The sequence below is a fragment of the Aplidium turbinatum genome, chromosome 4 (genome assembly GCF_918807975.1).
Source record: "Aplidium turbinatum chromosome 4, kaAplTurb1.1, whole genome shotgun sequence".
NCBI classification, from domain to species: Eukaryota; Metazoa; Chordata; class Ascidiacea; order Aplousobranchia; family Polyclinidae; genus Aplidium; species Aplidium turbinatum.
In genome coordinates this window covers 37,014,478-37,038,184 of record NC_137475.1, presented here as the reverse complement: position 1 = coordinate 37,038,184, position 23,707 = coordinate 37,014,478, and the positions used below count along the sequence as shown (strand labels likewise).

General features: G+C 36.6%; 2 protein-coding genes across 2 annotated transcripts; both read right to left on the bottom strand.

The window, feature by feature from the left end:
• Positions 1-762: 762 nt before the first annotated feature.
• Positions 763-11,161, bottom strand: LOC145769129 (fatty acyl-CoA reductase 1-like). Its single transcript, XM_082580721.1, has 9 exons — positions 11,127-11,161; positions 7,837-8,028; positions 7,202-7,377; positions 6,193-6,287; positions 5,708-5,846; positions 4,282-4,405; positions 1,476-1,797; positions 1,071-1,187; positions 763-845 (listed from the first exon to the last, which is right to left on the bottom strand). The coding sequence occupies exons 1-9, from the start codon at positions 11,154-11,156 to the stop codon at positions 763-765; spliced, it is 1,278 nt and encodes a 425-aa protein (XP_082436847.1). The 5' UTR covers positions 11,157-11,161.
• A 3,213-nt stretch (positions 11,162-14,374) lies between these two features.
• Positions 14,375-23,220, bottom strand: LOC145769128 (fatty acyl-CoA reductase 1-like). Its single transcript, XM_082580720.1, has 13 exons — positions 23,118-23,220; positions 22,437-22,628; positions 21,868-22,043; positions 21,621-21,715; positions 21,084-21,222; positions 20,621-20,744; positions 19,837-20,164; positions 19,028-19,144; positions 17,722-17,800; positions 17,267-17,356; positions 16,816-16,945; positions 15,112-15,239; positions 14,375-14,501 (listed from the first exon to the last, which is right to left on the bottom strand). The coding sequence occupies exons 1-13, from the start codon at positions 23,172-23,174 to the stop codon at positions 14,375-14,377; spliced, it is 1,782 nt and encodes a 593-aa protein (XP_082436846.1). The 5' UTR covers positions 23,175-23,220.
• Between the last annotated feature and the right edge of the window lie 487 nt (positions 23,221-23,707).

The following is a 23,707-nucleotide window of genomic DNA, read 5'->3' as shown; positions in this document are numbered from 1 at the left end:
GTCTGTTGAATTTATGTATTGTCAGGCAATGTTATTGTAAAGTTTTGTCGAATCAGTTGATTAATAGATTGAGTAACGTAACAACAACACACTGACTCTAACACCATTCGTCATAGCACATGACCAGGGAACTGTTTTGCCCTAAAAGAGAGAAGTTCCAAAAGCTAGTGCTTACCGCTATTCCCAATCGCAGAATCAGGCTAAAACACGTCGTTAGTATCTACATTGTGAAGTAACTAAAGAAGTTTAGCAAAGTGCAAGTAACTCAGCGTTGTTCACAAAATTCAGTATTGGATAGTCAAGTCAAAGTATTTTGTTTCAACAGCGCCATATATTAACAAACAAGCAGAGTAAATGTAATTGTCAAAACAATGCATTGTACAACTGTTGGTTAGATTATGGCGCAATCAGGATGGTAGCGAAAGACCATAAGCAGTCATCTAGTCAGCCACCACCTATCACAGTAAATCTAACTACTCATTCATACACACTAGTGTGTATAGAGTATCGTCGGCTGAGTGCCAGAGAAGAAAGAGCGCTTGTGTGTCGATCAAAATAATATGTTCGCCAGTCATCAAGAGGACATGGCAATCCGTGCTTTTGGTAATACTCTTAATCTTAAGAATATGCTTGAAGGTGAAAGCGTTGATGGTGGCTACAGCTTTCTTGACTTCCGTTCGCTTAATCTAAAGCTTTAATCACTATGCATAAGTCCGATACCGTATGAGACAAAACGCTATTACTGTAAATGGTTTTGCATGGTCACCTGTTTGTAGTTATTCGCGTAGCTGGCAACCGTACAGGTGAGGCAGGGTATTCCATTGACCATTGCTTCGCATGTATTTCTAAAATAAAAGCTTATGCATAAAACAAAAAAGCTTCAAAATTTAAACCTACTGTACTAGATTTCATAGCTGTTGATATCTTTGAATTTGCATATCATGATTGCTTTGACAAAAAACTCATATCAGTGGTTAACAGGTGTCACCATTTCTGTCACTATTCGTAAGTTCAATTTTTATGCGTCAAAAAAAAATATCGAAAAATTTATCAAGTGCCGACCAACTTACCTAAATCCTTAATGAAAAGAGGGTTAGTGGTCCCTGTGTTGATATGATAAATAGGAATATTCTGCTCGAAGCCATTGAATAATTGGTTGCTACGTGATCGACCAAATGCATGGTCATCTGAGTAAAAGTATGCGTTCAAATTATTACATTACCCTAGCATCTGATTGATGAGAGCTGTGAGCCTGTGACCCGTGATTTAAAACAAGAATCCGTTACAAAAATTACAAAACATAACTGATAGGAAATCTATAGCTTCTGTCTCATGAGCGTGAAAGAAGTGCCTTTAAAATCAATTTATCTTTGACCAAACTTTTCAATTGATAAAATTTTGCTTATGGTGAAACATTCAGCAACTGGTGAAACTTAAATCTGCATTTTGTTTCCAAGTTTAAAAAATGTTCTTACTTGATTGCGTGCACGAACACGTCGAGTTTGTTGAGGAAAAGCGTCTCTCACTGTTTTCATCAAAAGATACCGACCCTTCAATGTCGGTGCCGATGTCGCTGTCCCCAGATGACGATGATTGAGAACCTGCATGCAGTTTCGCGTTTCGTGGGACACGGTAGTCGCAGCCAGTTTTCATCGCTGCTGATAGAACTCCATTCACTACAAAATCCACAGGCACAAGATCGGCTGTTACTGCTTTGTTGGCGATCACTGATCGAATCAAGCCTTTCTGGTATGCAATGATAAACGCTGTCGGTCCATATACGTTACAACCCCAACCCTGTAATCAAGTTAACAATTTAGTTATTAGTTTTCAATCAATAGACCTTTTGCATAACAAACCAACAGAGCGTGACGTTGGAGTCGTGAACGACTCGTCGCTGTTTGCAATGCTGTGCGCTAGGGTTAGTGGCGTAGTTTGCAAGCGAATAAATTGTTTAACATTTGCTTGAGCTGTTGTTTTGTGGTCTTTACAGGCGTGTATCAGTGTTTCAGTATAATTTGCCAGAAAATAAAAGTATTTTAAGTTGTAGACTTAGGCTACAGCAGTGTAAACCTTCGACCAGTTCTTTGCTGTACTGGAAGCGACCTTGCCAGGCAAAGATAGGAAGAATTTCCTGTATTATACAGCTTCAAAAGCTAAGCGTGCAAATAAAGATGTTGATGCAGAACTTGATGACGATTGACGATGCTACTTTCGAAATACCTTAAAATGCTACAGGAGCACTGCATCTATATAGATTAGCGGTGGAAGATGAATTTTTGTTGGTGTTGATGAAGCTTCGCCTGGGTTTGTTTTATTCAGACTTAAGCACAAGGTTTGGTATTAGTTCTGCATCTGTACTGTAGCCTACACCGTATTTTTCATTCATGAATGCATCTCATGTATTTAAGGTTGATTAGTTTGAACCGGTTTGAACATATTCCCTCATCGTGATGTTATCATAGCAGCCATGAAGCCAGACTTCAAAAAGGACTACCCATGCACCATGATCATCATCGACTGCACTGAAGTATCCCACGTCTCGAAACACCATCCTCACTTCACCCTCAGTCGCAAACGTACTGGAACTATAAAAGTACTAACACTGCAAAGGCATTAGTGGGAGTTGATCCAAATGGGGGTATTAATTATGTTTGTATTGTGGCACGAAGCAGCTAAACTCAGTTGTAGCCTACACTGGTAAATTGAGTGACAAAGAAATATGTCAGAGGAGTGGATTTTTTCACTTTTTGAAGCAGAAAATAGCTGCTAATGAACTGCACTTCAATGATGCTGTTATGGCCGATAAAGGGTTTCTCATAGAAAAAGACTTACATGATATTGGTCTACATTTGAATATCCCACCGTTCCTATAGGTAGAAGGCCTCAAATGAGTGAAGACGAAGTATTGAATACACGAAGTATTGCACGCCATCGTAGCCTATTCATGTACAGAGTGCCATAAAAAAAAATTTGTCAATTTCACATCTTCGACAGGAAAATACCAGTGACTATGCTTGGTATCATCAATGAAGTGTGGTTGGTTTGTTGCATCTGTTTTGCAGAATCAAAATAAAATGTTGCAAGACAAGGTACCATTAACGTGGACCATAATTCCCGGTCAAAATACACACGCTCCACAATGGCCGTCTTAAATTGCCTTTCCTAGTCTGTTAGCCAACACTATGATTAAAACGAACAAGAAGTGAAGTGTACCGATAACCTACAACAATTCATAAACACAAAAAATTTACTTTCACCTGCCAGCGACTTCACGCTTACTTGCAATAACAAGAAACTCCTTCATAAACCGTAGTAAACAAGCGATTCTTCACCCTCGGACTCCGCGTAACTCAATCGTCACGCTCTGGTGATTTTGAATGTGCAAAAGGTCTATTGACACTTTTAACTCACGGCTTTCCATTTAGCCTACGGGTTGCAAAACTGAAAGTTTCATCACAATATTATTTTTTGTCAATTACTTTCATTTCAATAGTCTATTTTTACGAATCTATCTGATTAAATTTGATCAAAATTAACCTTGCTGCTTGTTTTGTAGGACAATTGAAGAATTTGGTTGACATGAACTTGTATTGAAGAACACGAAAACTTATTAATCCATCCAGCATGTCAACTGAATTAAATCAGAGTTCTCGTCTTATTTTGTGTTGCCTACGCTGCAAGAGAGTATTTCCAAGTGTTCTGCTTGCGGAGCATTGTAATGTATAAGCGCGATGAACATTGAACAAAGTGTTTTGGTCCGGGAATTTGTAAACAAAGGCGACTCCATTTCAATGCGTCATATCGCTTTAAGCAACACAAAAGGCTTTATTCTTTTTAGGTAAAGAAAATTTGCGTATTTTAGTTAAAAGTGCTCGTATTCAGTCCATCAAAATTTTAGTTTTCGAGACGTTTGCTGAACATGAGTTTAATAGGTTATCTACATTTTGGGCTTTACTTTTTTACTAGATTAACCAGACGTTCCAACCATTTTGCTCCTAAATCTTCACCTATTATATGGAATTGTGGGCGCTTACAAGACCGCCCCATAATCACGAGATACACTGGGAAAACTCCTGAATTCCAGGTGGACAAATTATCCCCTGCAAGCGTGCACGATGACTAATGAGTAGATCATGCCACTTTTGGTTTAGTTTCCAAGCCTACAGCTGTCATTGAAGTGCAAACTAAACTCTCCAGCTCCGTACCGTTGATCAGTATGCTACTTTCAAAACGTACGCTATCCAATTTAAGTTTAAACTTTTTCGATTTTTCTCTTACCGGAAGTGGTTCTTGCAAGGCCGGAATAATCATGCTTGGGCGAACAATGCAAATAGGTATGCTTCCGCTTTCTCGTTTGATCACATCTTCAGCTAAAGCTTTTGTAAAAGTGTACGTGTTTGGTCTGAAAAAAGAAGTTGACATGTAGCCCACTTATGCTCAAGAGGCCTCTTGCGACGATAATTTTGGCTCTGCTCCAATGAGATGTCCCGACACCTAAACTAGACAGCATCTTCTAAAGAGAAAAACAATATCCTATCTTATTTAAAGAAAAGTAGCCTACCACTAGGCCTAATTGACTAAACAAGTAAATTCATCGGGGAAAAGTTATTTTTCCAAAAAAGCAAAACTTATCCAACTAAAATAAAAATGAAAAATAAAATGAAAAAGGGTTGAATGTGATTACATTTAACCAAAAGAATATTTGTGTTTTTTTCTAGTTTTTAGCCCGTCAAAAACATCCTGGACCCGGGACTAAAATTATCCTTGACCCTCATGCAAGACCGTGTTCACCGCACACTGTTCTCTCCGGCCGGGGGCACACGGCTGTTTGGGGCCGCATTCATTTTGGTATGTTTAATGTTTTTTGACTGTTTAGAAAAGAAAAAAAGCTGCTGTAAAAGCTCGATAATCAGTAGCTTAAATCATGCAAGGCGCATTTACAGCTTCCCGCCCCCCCTCCCCCCCCCGGCTTGGGGCTCAACTCCGTCTATGTTTTTTTCCATATTAACAAAATTTTCTCGCTCGCTTTGCTCGCTCAACCATATTTTATTCACCTAACCAGCGATGTTGAGCATGCATAGTTTCAGAAAGTGGATTAAGGGAGTAAAAAGCTTTTATGTCCCACAAAAAACTAACAATGTAACATTGCGAAGTAAACATTGTTCATTCAAATAGTCTAGTTATTTAACAATTAAATTGATAATTTCAGTGTTAATTAAGATAGGCTATAAAGTGCAATGTGCCATGACAATACCATAGGTGAAGCAAAGGTGGGGAAACCTTGCATAGATTTTCGAACCTTTATCCTGCTGAAAAGAGCTATTCACAACACTAGACTATAAAAATTTTCAAAAAATAAATTACTGAAATTAGCGCTGTTGCAAAATTTGACCAAAGCGTTGTTGCAAAATTTCAGCAAGGAAAAAAAGTGCCGAAGTTCACTTTTAGCCTAAATGTCACAGATTTAACGACACGCAAAACGTTTCGCTTTACAAGTACCGGTACTAAAATTCTGTCTCAAAACAAAACCTTAAAGACAATTTCAGAATTTGCCATCTCTATTAGCATTTCCGGACCTCAATTATTAAATAATTTATTTTCCAATTTTTGCTTCGATCAAACTTTGGTGCCTCTAATTTTTTTTCTAAATTTGCTACTAAGCTACATATTTAAAAAAAAAAGAAATTCGTGTCTCTTGGTTAACCTGTTTTTGATTACGTCAGTGGTTACTTTAGTACAAGTCGTATCATCCATCCACTTCAGTGAACTTTCAAGATCAAGGTAGTCAATGCCAGTATCATGAAACTCTTCTGTGGTGCTGGTTTGATTGCAGTGTACATACGCTGCAACAAAAATGTCATTTATTTGATACAAAGTATTTTTCATCGCATATAGGCCTACTGTAATTCCTGAATATACAGTAGAAGAACGCTTAAGTGCGCTTAGTGTCGAACAATTCAATCTGATTAGCCAGGAGCAGCGAAAGACCATTTGATCATCGAGTCAGCTGCTCCTAACTGGTCATATTATTACCTAAAACAAAAATAGAGTGAAGAAAGCACTCGTATTCGGCTTAGCAGGCCATAGTCCTAAAAAGAGCCGTGGGCAATTAGAGAGCCAAAGACACAGCCACAAGATGTGTTACGCTAATATACAAAACTGAAGTTTATTGACGGGTACATCACTTACCGGTAGATATGTGAACAAATGAGTGCAGATTATGCATCTTTTTAGCGAGCTTCATCAGTCTTCTAACACATTTAGTGTTTAGTTGATATGCCAGTCTAGAAATCAAAATTGCTTTGTGAAACAACTTGAGTAAAAGCAAATACAGTTAAACTTGCTACTGACGATCATTAATTGAACCTTGCGCTAAGTCAAACCGTTTTTCAATGGTCTCAAATACATTTTTCAACGCATTTTTTTGGTTAAATAAAATTATCCACTTATTCAGGCCTTTAGTTTGGCCCTGATATGGCCCTATTGAGTGGCGTTGAACATGTGTGTCTAACTTTTCTTTCCAACTTAATGGGAAAACAGATATGATCCATCCTTCACATATATCCTCGCTACTGGCGCTGCAAGATAAAATTTTCTCACATGCCTTTATACTTTCACAAAACAGAAGAACCTACTTTTTGATTGATTGCAAATATATTTTTCTACGAATTTTTTCAACCACTCAGGTAATTTGGCCAACTTGGATTGGTCCAACAATGGTTCAAAGTTTTACGATAACCGAAGTTGCATTAAATTAGGCAAAGCCTTTGTGAGTACTGAGTAGCCTTCTACTTTTGACTTGATAAAATTTGCAGCAACTAATTTATAGCAGGCTTAGGTTTTATAAAAGTTGGACTCACGTAAAAATGATCACACCAATTAACACTCGTTCAATTTTCGCAGTTAACCCTTCAGCAACACATTTTTTTAAGTAGCCTACAGCTCGGCAGCCAGTAAAAATGAAATAGCTTAGCCTTAGCCTATTTCACAAGCTACAACTCTTCAACCATGAACGGAAACTTCACTGTGTTAATCTCAGTGACAAGGCAAACATCAGTAGTTCAAAGTCATTACAAGCATGTGAAACTGCCAAGATTAAGTTTCCCAAGAGATTGTCTGTGTCCGACAATAACGATTCCGACAATTTCTAAGTCAGAATGCAAAATTTAACGAACAAAACAGGAAAGTTTGATCTAACCTCAAATGTTCTTGGAAGTTCAACGAGGCAGCGGAGTGGATGAAAACATTTACTTCCTTAAGTAAAACTTTCTTTGATCCTTCACTTAAGCCCAAACCCTTGGCGTCAAGTTGACAAGGAAGAAATGACAATTTATCTCCGAAGTTTGGTTGAAGTTCACGTAGAACAGTGAAAGCCTGAAGAAAAGTACGTAAATGTTAAAGCATGATGTTGTTGCGGTTGACATAGCAAATGAACTATATGTAGACATTATTTCTCTCAAACTTTAAATTGGATACAACGTATAGACTACGCATATTTCACCTCAAAATCATCAGGACAAACTGTGTAGCCTATAACCAGGGATTCATAGTGCCTATAACGTAAGTAATTTTCCATTTAGAGTTCTTTCGTTGATATCATTTGACTTTTCCTCATTGGCGTGTCCAGAACGAAAAATATATAAGTTATTACAGCTGCATTAGGAAAATAAGGTTTCAAGTTCCCGGGCCGTTTGGATATGTTACAGGTCGCTAAAATCGGCCGCTTCTGGGTCCAAAAGTGTCCCTGGACGCTGACTGTCAGTTCAGCTGACGTGGATCTTCTTTGTCAATCTGAAAAAAAAAAAACAGTTGGTAAACTGTAATTAAACGTACCGAGGATTTCTTGAGATCTTTCAATCTTTGGCTGGGAGAAATATTCTTTTTCTCTCTGATGAGTAAAAAAATTTTTTTCACCCGCGGACAGCAGCGCAGTAACTTCTCAACGACAGCTTGTCCGAGAAATCCTGTGCCTCCAGTTATTGCCACAGTCTTGTCAGCAAAGTAATCAGGCAAATACGGATAAGTCTGTAGGGAAAACAAATTTTTGAAGCATTTTATGGAAAATTAGAAATGATAAAAAAGCTTAGGTTTCGACAGGGCCTCCGAGAGAAATCAGCACTGGTCGGGAAACAACACGAAAATTGGGCCCCATAATATTTTTTAGCAAATATTGCATTGCATGTTCGTGTTAAGCTGAAATTAGCATACTTTCCTCAGCATGAAAAGAACTTCGTTCAATGTAAAAATCATCAATATATAATCACTGGGTTACATTTGCAGCAAAAATGCCATTGAGGCAAACTATTTTGTCTAGAAAGCTTTGTAAACACACAATAGGCCGACAGGCAACGAAAATAGTTCAACCAAGCATTTAATTCAGGAGTGTCCAAACTTTTCCCACGCGATGCAGATTTGATAATAAGTGTTCGCGGGCCAACAGCCACAATGATTTTTCTGAAAACTGCATGTTGAATTTACATGATTTTTGTGTGTCTGCAGGCCAAAAATAACACATCGTACAACAACAGGTACGGGCCATACAAAACGTCTCGTGGATCGGAGTTGGCTCGCGCGCCGGACTTTGGACATCCCTGATTTAATTCAAACTTACTTTGGACATCCCTGATTTAATTCAACCTTTTCTGGACTTTTTGCAATGCAAAGTTACGGATCATAGCATCAAATGATAAAATTTTGCGACGTCTGAATTGATGCACAACATGTATAGTTAGGCTTTTCAATCGGTTTTGAGTCATAGGCCAACTGGAACGCAAACAATTCTTTACAAATTTCAGTAATTGCTAAAACCACGTTCTCAAAGCACAGCCGTTGGAGGTAGCTACCGGAATACAAAACAAAATCATAACAAAACTATTTGTAAAAATCTTTCGAAAGTTGCAATCAATGATTCCTTGTGTAGAGATTATGGGGTAGTTCGTTCTAGTTTTCAGCTGAAGTTTGCTGTGTGACTTTCTGTCAAAAGTACCAACTCATCCAAAATGTCTTGAAAAATGTCATTGTTGTAGCCTACAAATGGTTTAAATTTGTCCCACATCCCCGCACCTGCACAACAGACATACGATGAAATTGTCATGGAACTTCAAACTCATCGTCGATATGTTTAAGTTTGTTCATACATTTGTCAATTCCAACAACTATCGAATCCTTTGCAATGTACGATAGAATACATTTCCTTCGAATGATTCAGCTAGTTAAGTGGAGTTATAAAAGCGTTCTATCCTCAGGAAAACAAAGTCATTTTTTTTTAAATTTACAATTGTCACTGCAACTTTAGCTTGCGAGTAGTAGCCTACTCTTCTCAGTTTAGGAGTTTAGGGAGTTCTCAGTTTAATCTTGTTTAGGACCGTAATCCACATAATACAAAGCAGTCACAAATTTAAAACTGCTAGTTGGAGGCTACTTTAGCATTGACTCAGCTTCCGATCAAGCTCTTGTTGGTTCCAACTTGATGCATTTAAGAAACGTCTTTAGAGCTTCAATTGCAGAAGGGTGATGTAAAGCATTGGGTTTGACTGCACCACGCCTTGATTACCCTCTCGAAGTCAATTTTCTTTGCAAGATGATAGGACAGCTTTCTTTAGATTTTTTAAAATTTTTCCTCTGACCGTAATCCACATAATACAAAGCAGTCACAAATTTAAAACTGCTAGTTGGAGGCTACTTTAGCATTGACTCAGCTTCCGATCAAGCTCTTGTTGGTTCCAACTTGATGCATTTAAGAAACGTCTTTAGAGCTTCAATTGCAGAAGGGTGATGTAAAGCATTGGGTTTGACTGCACCACGCCTTGATTACCCTCTCGAAGTCAATTTTCTTTGCAAGATGATAGGACAGCTTTCTTTAGATTTTTTAAAATTTTTCCTCTGACTGGGCTATAACTTTAAAGATGCCCCAAGCTTACAGATAATCAATTACACCAAAAATGATAAGACATTTGAACAACGCTGTCTGTAGGCAACATTAGGCTATGAATTCCAACTAGATTCAAGCAACAACATCCATAAACAAAAAACTCAAATAAAGAAAAAAACTCACTTCCTTCCAAAATAACATCATGAGAAGCATGACCAACAAAAGGCTACTTGACCACACGAAAACAGAAGATCTTTTAACTATGACAAAATTACATCCAATTGCAGCAATAAGTTAATAAAATCAAAAGTTTTAAAACTGTTTGGCCACACTAAAAGATCACAATTCGGAATCAGCAAAGTTTGCACAGAAGGCAAAGTAGAAGGAAAAAGAAAACGGGGCAGACAACCAAAACGATGGCAAGACAACATCCAATCATGGACCGGACTCAACTTGGCGACACTGGGCGAGCTGGCTTAAAATCGCCACTCTTGGAAGCAAATAACTCATGTTGATGCGCAATCTGCTGCAGGCGGAGATAATGACTGATGATGATCCATAAACAAAAAATATACAGGATTTACTTTCTTTAATCGTGCTTGGAATGATACCTTTAACTTTCCCAGATAACTTATGTTGGATACAACATCCTATGCCTGGCCAACGCAGATTTTGAAGTTAAGGTTCAGTTGTCAAGCAAAAATAGTTCCCGCTTAGCTAAAACAGCGCCAATTTTCAAGTTGAAACTATCAATACAATCGAAACCGTTCAGTGATACAGAAATCATTTTAGCTTCAGATTTTACGTTTTGAAGCTGTTCAACATCACCTACCTTAACACGAAAATGATTTGTTTTTGATGAGAAGCATCGAGAGTGACATTTACAATGAATGAGAAATACTTGGAACTACGCACTTCATTTAAGAATTTGTTGATTATTTAGTTGGTACATTTTTACTTTAGTACTAAAAATGGGCCCCCCTCAAAAGTGCAAAAACAAAAAACTACTCGTTTTTCCTTTACAATGTTTTGCTAGGGGGGAAACTGGCCCGACTTCCCCCCCCTCTCGGAGCCACTGGGTTTCGAATTTATATAACTGTTGATTGATATTTAAACAAAGAAACATGGTAAATGATAACATCTGTAGACGTTTTTAATTAGGCTTATTGTTATTGTGCTAAATTAACGATTTAGAATTAAGATTAAAGTATCTAGAAGAGTGTATTTCTCGTCCTTAAGCCTGTATTCCTACCTGTTTGGTGATATTCAAATTGTTGTTCATCTCTGTGTTTCCTTGCATTGTTGTTGTTTATGACCCAACTATTTGAGCAAGCAACTACCTAAAAGAAAAACAGATGCCTGCCTACCTCGTAATTGTCAGGACACTTCAAACAGACTCCTTCGCTCAGATGAAACCACGGGTTCTAATTACGTATAAATAGTGTCATTAAACTTAAAAGTTGTAAAATTTTCCAGTTACTTTCAGAAAAATGTTTATTTTGTGAAGTTTGCATTTGTAGAATTTTAGCTATATTTTTTACAAATGTAGTGTAGACCTACGGTACTTTATAGTGATTTGTACTTTTAACAGCAGTAGGCCTACAGCTGTGGGATGACCCAGTGGATAAGGGTCTTGTTTTTAACTATGCAAACCTAATTTGACACCCGGATTGAGCTGGTTGTTGAAAAACACCACTCACTTCTACCAGGGTGTAAAAATTTGCTTGTCGTAGTTGCTGAAGAAATGGTAGCAGAGAGAAAAGAGCTGATTACCCTAAACTCTCGTTAGTGGCCGAAGACTTAGTAGTATCCTTATCTTCTCGTTTCTCGAGGCTTAATAACTGAGTTTACTTATCACAGTAATGACAAAAGTATATCGCATATTGAAGCAAATCCTAGAACTACATTTGTTGTCTGCTGATAACTGATTTCTATATATACTACACAACATTCAGTCTCATTCAATACAATCACCTGGATATCTTTCATGCTGCAGGGTATTTATTCATATCCTGTTTAACGAGGTATATTTCCTGAGTTAAATGATGTAATGCTTTATGTTCTGCTATGAAAACAGTTGTAAATAGAAATTGGAAATCTGCGTGAGAGGCAGAAGAATCAAAATCAAACTAGGCTATAACAAAAAATGAAAGGAATCAAAGCTAAAGAATTGCAAGACTGCATATGATTTTATAATGAGCCTTTAATAAGACACAAAAATTTGCTCTTGGAATCATTCAAAAACTGTGATACTTTTTCAGTCTTGGACAAGAGATGCCCAAGGTAGTAACGTAACTCACTTTGATAACTACTTGAAGAGGATGAAGTTTGCTCGTATCTTTGGGTGTTTTTTATTGGTGGGTGACATTAGTATGGAGAGTCTATACTTGTGCCCCCCTTGGAAAACTCCTTGTGGCCCTCTGTTGAGAAACACTGGGGCTTTTACTGTACAAAAATTAACTTTAGCAATCATTAATATAAAAATAGACAATCTTGATGAGCATTTAAGCTTTTTAGTGATGAAAATGATTAGAAAAATATTTTCAATTTCCCAACTCTTTATTTTGTGCTTTTAAATGTAACTTTTAAATTACTGTATAATTGTTTACTGGCTGTTATTGTAATTGCATGTTTTACTGGTTGTTATTGTAATTGCATGTTTTACTGGCTGTTATTGTAATTGTTCATTTGTCCTGAGACCAAAAAGTTACCATTTGGCGCAAGTATTGCGCAACACCTGTTGCTATGCTCCCTTCCAGAAAAGTCGACGCTTTTTGCACTTCTAAAAATTTCTCAGAGTTGACCAAGTTGTGCTAAATCATATTACTTTTTGGAGTGTTGTATTGTCTGGTAGCTAAAGTTTAGAACCTGTCTTTTCGTCGGTCATACTTTAGAAGACCCACCTTGCCAGTGGCGTAGCCAAGGGGGGGTTTTGGGGGTTACAACCCCCCCCCCTTTGGCACGTGTGTGACGTCACGATATTGAGAATGACGCTTTCAGTCTACAAAAGATTTGCCTAATTTTAAACAAATCTTCATTAAAAGAGCGAGTTTTGCCAATACCAAACATCTCAGCCAGGAATTAGAAACAAGAAAACATAGAGACTTAGCTTTATTTCCGAAAAATGCCGAAGAAAACATGATTTTATCCTTTTGCTATGCCACCGGACAGTACCATTTTTCAGGAATATTCATACCACATTTTTGTTGAAAATGCTCTCAGAATGCACCAAATTCAATGTAATTTTTCAAAATTTTCTGGGAGAGGCCCCCCAGACCCCCCGCCGTTGGCTGTCGTCTTAGGCGAAACCCCCCCCCCTTTCAAAATTCCTGGCTACGCTACTGCACCTTGCGCATGTGCAAGTTAAAGCACTGTTTTTCATTCTATATCTAAATCATTTTGTATTTGTACAACTGGTCTGACGTGGGCCACAGGTGTTGAATTTGGATAATGCTTCAACACAGTAACAAACACAAGTAGCCTACTCATAAAGTGGTTCAACAGAATGCATTATCCTTTTTCTTACAACACGTTTTTTATTAAGGCAATGAAAAGCAAAAAAGAAAATATATAACAAAAATGTAAAGAAAATTAGTGAAAAAGTGCTCACGGATTGCTACCCAACTACGGGTAAGCCTAACACAAACACAGACAAACGATTAACCATTTTTCTACTTTTCAAAAAATAAAATAAAAAGTCCACATTGATAGCTTTAGGATAAAACACGCAAAGCAATGTACAGCAAGGAAAATAAACATTAAACAACATATAGCCAATAAAAGCAAAAAATACACATTTCTTTATGTGAAGCCTATGACATCGTTTTCTTTGTTTGATTCTAGTGTTATAAGGTTAGTGTTGAAAAGGTGTCCAAGCGGCTATTTTTGAAGGGGATGAGTCAGTTTGACAAAAATAAAATTAATTCAAAAAACTTAAAAAGATGAGAAATAAAACTATTTTATACGTGATGAATAATATACATTCAGTAATATGATTTGGTAAGCTATTCCTATATGACTTCCCAAATTTGGATCACCCCTTTAAAAGGGCCGTATAGAAAAGGTCACATCAACTGCGTCATTATATCAAGGTCAAATGCACTTAATTAGAATAAGCATTATACGTACGTAAAAGAGCAGATAAAGGATAAACTTTTTTTATTTTGCTGCATTGCTTCAACACTAACAGGTGCTGTGGTGACTGGCTTTTTTGACACATCAGTCTTGCCTTTGAAGCGTTACAAGACTTCTACGATATCCAACCAGCGATATATAGGAATGCAAAATTAAAATGCATCGTAAGTTCCCGATATTGCACATACTATAAACTCAAAACAAGAAAGCAAACATAGTAAGTGGCGAAAAGATTTGACTATTAAAAAAGATTCCAACTGAAAAGCAGTTGAGAAGTTTCAAGCCAACAACATTTTCTCCTTCCGTTGGTCAAACATACCTTATTGCAAAATTTACAAATAATAACATGAAAACAGTTTTAAGTCTTTAAGATTTCAATGAGAAAAGGCTTGGCAACCGTTGCCATATGTGTTTCGTAATCCCTGACTTCACTAGAAGTCCGTAAGCTCCAAAGAACATCGCCCCATTCATGCAGTTATCCAATAACGCCAATCTGTAAACAAAACCATTCAAAATACTTATTTAAAAAAAATATTTTTGCAAAATGAAACAACACACGAAAAGCAATTTTGCTCGTACGTTGCACTCTTTTAAGAACATTTGGGGATATTTAATTATCTCAAGACTCGAAATTCATCATAAGAGGCTACCACTTTACTGAATAACAACATTCTAAATTAGAAAAAGTAAAACATAGTTAGAGTTAGCAAATTAAACAATTAGGGGGCTGCAGTCCTTATGGACAAGCAGCTACTGTATCCATTAAGCCTTTTGTTATTATCCAGTAATTATGATATCCCTGAACACCATTGCGCTACTAGCATCACTAACACAGTTGCACCCCCTAGTTGTTTTTTTAGTTGTCCCTCAAATAAGAGGTAAAAATCTAAAACTTTATTGCCTTAAATTTAGAGAGTACATATGTTCTATTCCTAATTCTAAAAACAACAGGCTACCAATTGTTTTGAATAATTTTTCCATTTCCCTGCAGCGCACCTGGCAACATTCCATGGCGCACCGGTTAAGAAACGCTGCGTTAATGCTTTAATAAAGTTGATATATTTCGCAATCTTTAAAACTACAGTAGCCTATTATAATATTACCTTTGCAGGCGCTTGCGTTGCACGTCGTAGTCAGATGTGTCTTCTTTGAGAATGTATTTTCGTATCCCGATAATGTAAATCTTGAAATAGCTATCCCAATCAAAAGCCTTCGCATCTAAGTAAAATACCTAAAAAGCATACAAAATAAATTTTAAGTCAGTTGCAAGTTGCAGGCTACTTCTTGTTACCTGTATATTAGATAGCCTAATGGTTTTACCAACTTACAGTACATGCTATAATATGTTGTACTTTGCTAAAACATTACGTCAACTGGTTTAAATATCTCGAAATTAAAAATTTACCTTAATGCATAACTAACTTTATAGGTTGTGTTTTGCCTGACAAGAAGTTGACTTAAAAAACAAAATAATCAGTTGAACATTCTGCATTAAAGCATGACTATTATAGCTTCAAACATTTATAAATCCTGGCTGAAGAGTAAAGTCAGGAGTTCTTCACCAGGGGTGCACGCATCATCAAGCGGTGCGGGACCTACTCCCAAGGGGGTGCGTGAATGGTTAATATTTAAGGTTAAAGTGAATGTCATCTGAGACACCGAGACCTAACCCTGGCACGCCGTCAGCAAGAAGCGGTTGACTTGATCACATCGAAATAAGTTGAGAATTAAAATAAAGTTCAACCAGCCTCATGTTTAAAAAGAGTATATATTTCGCTACATAGTAATGAACATCTTCAGTTCTGCAAACAAACAAACAAATTACTGCAATGAATGCTGCATAAAGGGAAACTATGCTGTAGGCTAAGCCTCTATAATCAAAATTAAAATGATGAGCAAAATCACTTCAACATTTACACATTAAGAAAATTATTTAGGTCATGGGATATAAAAACCAATGTTCAAAGTGAAGAATAAAAACCAAGAATGGATTCGTCAACCGACGAGAGAAGATTTGCCGAATCCATTCTTGGTTTTTATTCTTCACTTTGAACATTGGTTTTTGTATCCCATGACCTAAATAATTTTCTTAATGTGTAAATGTTGAAGTAATTTTGCTCATCATTTTAATTTTGATTATAGAGGCTTAGCCTACAGCATAGTTTCCCTTTATGCAGCATTCATTGCAGTAATTTGTTTGTTTGTTTGCAGAACTGAAGATGTTCATTACTATGTAGCGAAATATATACTCTTTTTAAACATGAGGTTCGTTGAACTTTATTTTAATTCTCAACTTATTTAAGGTTAGTTATAAAATGTCGTTAGAAGCCATGCTTGTTGACCTGGCTGACCAACATTCTAAATTGTTGGTGAATATAACTTTTAGCCATCCTAGGAGGGGGGTTCGAGAACTGGTTGGTAATTATAAAAGTAGTGCCAACAAGAAAAAAGGTTGGTTGGTTTTGAATCTTTATCTTCGGACTGACAAGGCCTTTGATAGGTTATTCCTGACAGTTTCGCATACTTGTGGAGGCTTTTGACGCAGGGCCGGTTACCGACATTGACAGAGTGAAGTTTGCGATTGTTGAAATGTTGTAGTCGGGAAATCATTTCATCCACTAAGTGCCGCTGAATGGAAAGCAGTCCTGAAATACGTTGCTCAAGCGCACACCCCGAGAGCCGAACCAGCGCCGCTTGATCTTGACTCGGACGCTTGACCACTGAGCCATTGGGGCAGACTAAAGATTAAGAACCACCGATTTAAGTGGTAAAAGTTCGATCTACTTTAACAATGAGGTATATCACACCTGGCTATCTTTTTCCTGTAAACTCTCTCGAAGCTTTTGTACGTTGTCGTTGCCAAAGCAAAAAGACTTGGTGAAGAAAAAACTCATCACGTCCATACCTTTGTTAATTGCTTTACTCATGCGAACAAATCTGTTAAAATACCATGTTATTTACCTTTTTTTTCAATGATTATAAAAGTAGCCTACCTAAGCTAAGTTTCTAGTGAGAACATTGTTTCTTGACGTTGATTAGCCGCTACTACTTTATCAAAGTTTTTCTCACTAAAGATAAACTGTATTTTAAGGCGATTAAAAAAGTAAGATTTTTGTAAAACACATCAATATTACTAAGTTTAAACGTTAAATGCCTTCACACTAATAAGACTACTATATCAAGTTTTGCAAGCATATGCTATTGCTCTGGCATTGTAAAGTTTATCATACCGTAGTATAATATCTGTAAATCTTATACCTTCTTCGTTTGTTCAAAAGAAGCCTTAACCCGTCTCCTACATAGGCAGGTAGGACTTGTCCTACGAACGTCTTGACCTGATGAATAGTTCTGTACAAAAGTATATCCATGTAATTGTATGTAGTACATTTAGGCGACAGAAATAAGAAAGGTCTGGTGTGTAAGTAGACTAAGTTATTTGTCGTATGCGCTTCACATCCAACGGTTTTCTCAATGTCTACGTAGTTGTTTTGCATTGTATATCTTTGATGATGCTTTTACTACCACTACAAGTCATGAAACCGCAAAAAGCTGGCTTTGTGCAATATAGCCAACGTGCTAGCTTAAAATTAGTTTCACGGCCGGCCAGAATCTGTATCTCAAGCTTATGAGTAAAAAACTGAAATTATTTTTGCACAGTAAGAGTTGAAAGTGTCTGTAAAAAACATAAATAATTGTGTTTACCAGTAGCCTACCTGTTTTCTGTAAAAGTCCTTGAGGGTAAGCGAAATGGTGAAGCAGGGTATTTCATTGACCACTTGGCTACATATTGGCCTGAAAGAAAAACAAAATATATTTGTAAAACTATGAAGAAAAAGTAACCTACATTAATGTTTGTACCAACTTTACAAAAGTAATTCAATTTAACTTTATTTTCAAGTAACATTTTTTAGAATACCAATTATATCCATGATCTGTTTAGCTTAGGCTACTTCTGGTTGTGGCATAAAACGCAAAACATGTATTGCGATGCGTATGTTAACAAAAAGCTTTAAATATCAGGCTTTAAGTTTAAGATCAATAAATAAAACAATCAGGTTTGGCAACTTAATAAAATTTATTTATGGAGCTTTCGCCGCTGTAAAGGCGGCTTCATCAGTAGGCTACTGTTAATCAAATAAAACCAAATGATAAATAAATAATAATAATAATTAGTCATAAATCAAACAGAATAAGCTTAAGCATTTTTAAAAAATTGGCTGAAGTATGTTTTGGATGCACAGTGATACTATAATGAAAGATACAGCATGTGCCAATAAAGCAACTGTGGCCAACATTAGACCACAAGTAAACGATGTGCTTTGACTCGGAAGAAGCTGCAATAAAAAATGGCCTAGCTTTTAGACCAGCGGTTCCCAAACTTCGGCCCGTGTTTGGGCTCTAGAATGTACAATCTTAAAGCTTAGGTACAATTTTAAGGAAAAAGTGTGGAAAATTTAATGCGTTCTCCAAGACTCTCAAAATGCGGCCTGTGGCTAAAAAACACTTTGGCACCCCTGTTTTAGGCAATGAGAGGAAGTTTGTCTAAGTAAGACCTATTTCTTGTCAGTCATGCTTCTGCTAATATGTCAACCCATGGCCACCTGAAGATGCGGCCTGATTTGTCACATTTTGCAGATTTTGAGTACAGCTACTGCTAGTGCTTGACTGACATTTTTTGAGATGGTTTTACTTTTTGTGGTTTCTTAATGACATAAAACTTTTTTGTTGCCTTGGGGAAGCAGTAGCAAATGAGAAAAAGTAAGTTGAAAAACGCAAAATTAGACTGTTATTGAAAATTAACAGTCTGACTAAAATCTTCGAAATCAAATGTTCTTTGTTTTTCAACATGTGAAGATGTTAAAACCTATTGTGTCATCTGGGGAAAAGAATAAAGAAAGCGTAAAAATCTAATTTTTAGAAAAATTTATTTAAACGTTCGCCCAAAGTTAGAAAAACATGAAAATTTCTGCAAAATGTGACAAATCAGGCCGTATCTTTAGGTGGCCATGGTCAACCTACCAACTGTTTCTATCGACAATGGATTAGTCGTCCCTGTGTTGACATGATAAATTGGAATTTTTCGATCAACCCCCTTCAGCAACGGCCATCTTTGTCGTCGATTAAATACTTCGTCATCTATGAAAAAACATGTTCTTAGTTTATTATCCAAGGTTAAAAGCATTAAATAACTTACGGTAAATGACGATAAAATCGTTTAGATACACACTACCCGTTTTAGATATCAACTCTTAATTTCACATTGAAAAAATGACAAATCTCTTTCAATTACCAGTGTTGCCACACATTTTTTTGATTTCAAGCACAAGTGCCAAAATCTGGTACGTCATTTGAATGGTAGCAACAGCACTATAAAAGTAACTCAAAATTGAACAAAATATACACAAAACTATATTTATTAACTAACACTTAAACTTTCAACTCATTCAACGGTTTTGACTACTAACAGATCGGCCTTCAGTCAAATTTTAAGTTGCATGTTGTCAAGGCCTGTGTACAAAGATCGCCATGATCTGTTCCTACATTGGAGCGATCTGTCGAATTTCGATGAATAAAAACTGAATTGTCCGCCAAAAATTATGATTTTGGCCCTGCGATTAGTATAATATTGACCCAGTCTGCAAATCTGATCTTTGTAATGTTGTGAGGACTGATTTAAGTGAAGCAACAAAGAAAAAGCGAAGTATAAAGGAGCTGATTTACTGGCTGGTAAAAAAAAATAGACAAACAAAAAGCTGAAAAGGCACAACTTTGTCCTTGCTTGCATCATTTAGATTTGAAGTTATTTGTAAGTTAAAAAATATTCTTACTTGATTGCGTACTGGAACAAGTCGAGCTTGATGAAGAAAAAGATCTTCCGCTGTCTTCATCTCCAAACAAAGATACCGACCCTTCAATGTCGGTGCCGATGTCGCTGTCCCCAGATGACGATGATTGAGAACCTGCATGCAGTTTCGCGTTTCGTGGGACACTGTAGTCGCAGCCAGTTTTCATCGCTGCTGATAGAACTCCGTTCACTACAAAATCCACAGGCACAAGATCGGCTGTTACTGATTCGTTGACGATGACCGATCGAATCAAGCCTTTCTGGTATGCAATGACAAACGCTGTCGGTCCGTATACATTGGAGCCCCAACCCTGTAATCAATTCAATAACATAGCCATTTGTGATTTTTTGAATTGTTGTCTATAGCAAAAATTGACAGCGATATACAAATGTTTTATCCATGCGGTTAACCTAATCAGCATTGCCAACTTCTCGAACTTTCATTGTCATCAAATACTGCTGAAGCGGAACAACTATGGCAGCGTAACAAAGTAATTTAAATCGTGAACATCTTGAACAACCTTCATACCACAATTACGTCAGCAAGGCATGAACAGAGTTTTAAAATACAAGATGGGCAGCGGCTTGAAATATAGGCCGCTTCGTTTCAACGTTGACTGACAGACGTCCCAAACAGTAAATCAATCAATCTAAAAAGCGGTTGACTTGCTGTCTGGGAAGGCGTTATCTACAAAATCTCTTCACAGATTTCTAAAAGCGACAGAATCACTGATGAATTTTATTCAACTAAAGGTAATTTTTCTTACTGGCAATGGTTCTTGCAAGGCTGGAATAATCATGCTTGGGCGAACAATGCAAATTGGTATATTTCCACTTTCCCTTTTGACCACATCTTCAGCTAAAGCTTTTGTCAAAGTGTACGTGTTGGGTCTGCAAAAAATATTTTATAACATTGTGTTTGGGCTAACGTATTTGTCAAAAATAATGCTGAATTAGTTTCCAGTGTAACAAATAGATTGATAGGCTATAGCTGTTTATTATTGCTGCGTAAAAACAATTATACCGAAACTGTTTGCTCTACCTACTCCCGCCCCTTGCAGTCAGTGAATAAATAAAATTAAGCAACCCTCCGAGTCTGTTTTAATACGTAGTTTCTAAGCATTCTGTTTGCAAAATTTGGGTTTGTTTTAAGATGTAAAGATGAAGTTAGATTCAAAGTGCTTTAGGTCCAATTATTTTTTTACAAAAAACAAGCGTCTCTTTGCTGACCTGTTTTTGATTACGTCAGGGGTTACTTTAGTGCAAGTTGCATCATCCATCCACTTCAGTGAGCTTTCAAGATCAAGGTAGTCAATGCCAGTATCATGAAACTCTTCTGTGGTGCTGGTTTGGTTGCAGTGTACATACGCTGCAACAAAAGCATCATATGCTTAAAACGTGTTATCTCCGTTATAAGTTGCTACCAGAAATAATGAAGACTTGACGTAGTGAAAAGTTGGTAGGCTATCCACATTGCACAACAAACAAGTCTACTGTAAAACAAGAAAATCATAAAAATATTTGGAAATGACAATTTGTTTCGAAAGATTATGGTGTAAACGAGCAGAGTTTGTTCATCTTGGTTTAGTTGTTCTGTTGAACTGATGTGTTTTTTGGTTCAATTGTTTGTATTTTAGTGTAGGCTACAATATGATGCAACGTTACTCTTGAGTATTAGAAGACATATGAGCTTGATGTTTTTGGTCGTGTAAAACGGCAAGCTACAGGAATTGGAATGCGAATTCTGTTTATCAGCACATCACTTACCCGTAGATATGTGAACATATGACTGCAGATTACGCATCTTTTTAGCAAGCTTCATCAGTCTTCTTACGCATTTAGTGTTTAGCTCGTATGCAAGCCTGAAAATTAAAATTGAATTGTTTAGTGCATATATTTGCAGTAGGTTACCACCTCATATTTGATTAAAAGTTTACAGAGAGATGTAGATTTTTGTAATTATAAGAACAAGAATAAAAGAAACGACTAACAAAACATGAAAGTTTGATCTAACCTCAGATGTTCTTGGAAGTTCAACGAGGCAGCGGAGTGGATGAAAACATTTACTTCCTTAAGTAAAACTTTCTTTGATCCTTCACTTAAGCCCAAACCCTTGGCGTCAAGTTGACAAGGAAGAAATGACAATTTATCTCCGAAGTTTGGTTGAAGTTCACGTAGAACAGTGAAAGCCTGAAGAAAAGTAACAATTAAAAAATGCTGAACTAGTTTTGGTTGAGATGGCAAATGAATTCTATTGAGAATACTTTTCCAGAGGATGCGCCGGTTCATACCGGTTCGTTTATTCATAACCGGTTGTTGTGTAGTAAAACAATAAAACAACTTTTACGTTTTTGCTTTTACTTTCGCACTGATCAGATAAACTTTGCAACTATTGCTAAAGAAACTGATATTTTAATTAATTTTTGAGTGACTATTTTGTAAATGTCATATGAAAACTGACGATTTTTAAATAACTTCTGCAGATCTCAATTTGGAGTTCTTTATTTGAACTGGGAAAGGTAGCCTATATAGTTTTTTAACCAATGCATAAAGTAGGCAATTGTAAAGAAATCTGAAACGTACACTGGAATTGGTGAGATCTTTCAATCTTTGGCTGGGAGAAACATTCTTTTTCTCTCTGATTAGCAAAATAATTTTTTTCACTCGTGGACAGCAGCGCAGTAACTTCTCAATGACAGCTTGTCCGAGAAATCCTGTACCTCCAGTTATTGCTACAGTCTTGTCAGCAAAGTAATCAGCCAAATACGGATAAGTCTGTTGGGAAAACAATTTTTTATAGCTTTTTATAAAATAAAAAAATTCTTTAAACACCTATTTGAATCTGTGTGACTGTTGGTCACTTTGCAGGCAACTTACAAAATGACCACGTATTTAACGTACGGTACCAAAAAGCTCAGGTTTATGTAGATCAAGCAATGTTGTTTGAGTTGTTGAAAGTTTTAACACCATAGATATGTAGCCATACAAAAATATATGAAGTCTAATCTATAGCACATATAAATCATCGTAAATCAAATATAGTTATTACTATCTGAAGCCTTTACAAATTGTTTCACCTAACGGATCATCCAATTCTATTTGAATAAGACCTTCTGATGATCCGTTAGGTGAAACAATTTGTAAAGGCTTCAGATAGTAATAACTATATTTGATTTAATTCGCTCTGCTTTGCCTTTTTGCTTGGCATTGAGCACTTTTTGTAGTATTAATAGTTTTCATTGTTTTAAATCATCGTAAACATACTTTTACTTTGTCTTTAAGTCCGTTGCCCATTTCCATATTTCTGTGCAGTGTTGTCATTCAGGAAAATGTTCCGAATAAAAATGCAAATCTTCTTTTTCAACTCAAGCTTTTGGGTTTAATTTAGAAGCTTCGAAAGGAAGTGAACACAAAGTGGTTTATGGTTCGTTTTAAATAGCAAACAGAAAAAAGGCAAATCTACCGCCATAACGTAGGCCGGCTTTGTAATTGGACAATTGCTCATATCATTTTGGCACTTATCACGATTCCCAGAAAACCTTGAAGTTTTCATGCTTGACGATGGCATTGAGCACGCCAGTTGTATTTACGTTTAACGAATGTACTTAAGCATAAAAATAAACGATCGGCTTGTCCTTTGCTTGTTTTTCCGCAAACAATACTTGCGTCAATTAAAAAAATTAACACAAATGCCCTTAAAACAGGAAACTATGTGAATAAATTGGATGGTGGTGTTAATTAAACTATTATTGCATACCCTATAGGTGGTATATAATATCAATAAATGCTCAAACCTTTGCTATTATTTGTTTTTACATGTTTGTGGTTGACAGACCAAGTTATCTACGGAGAAT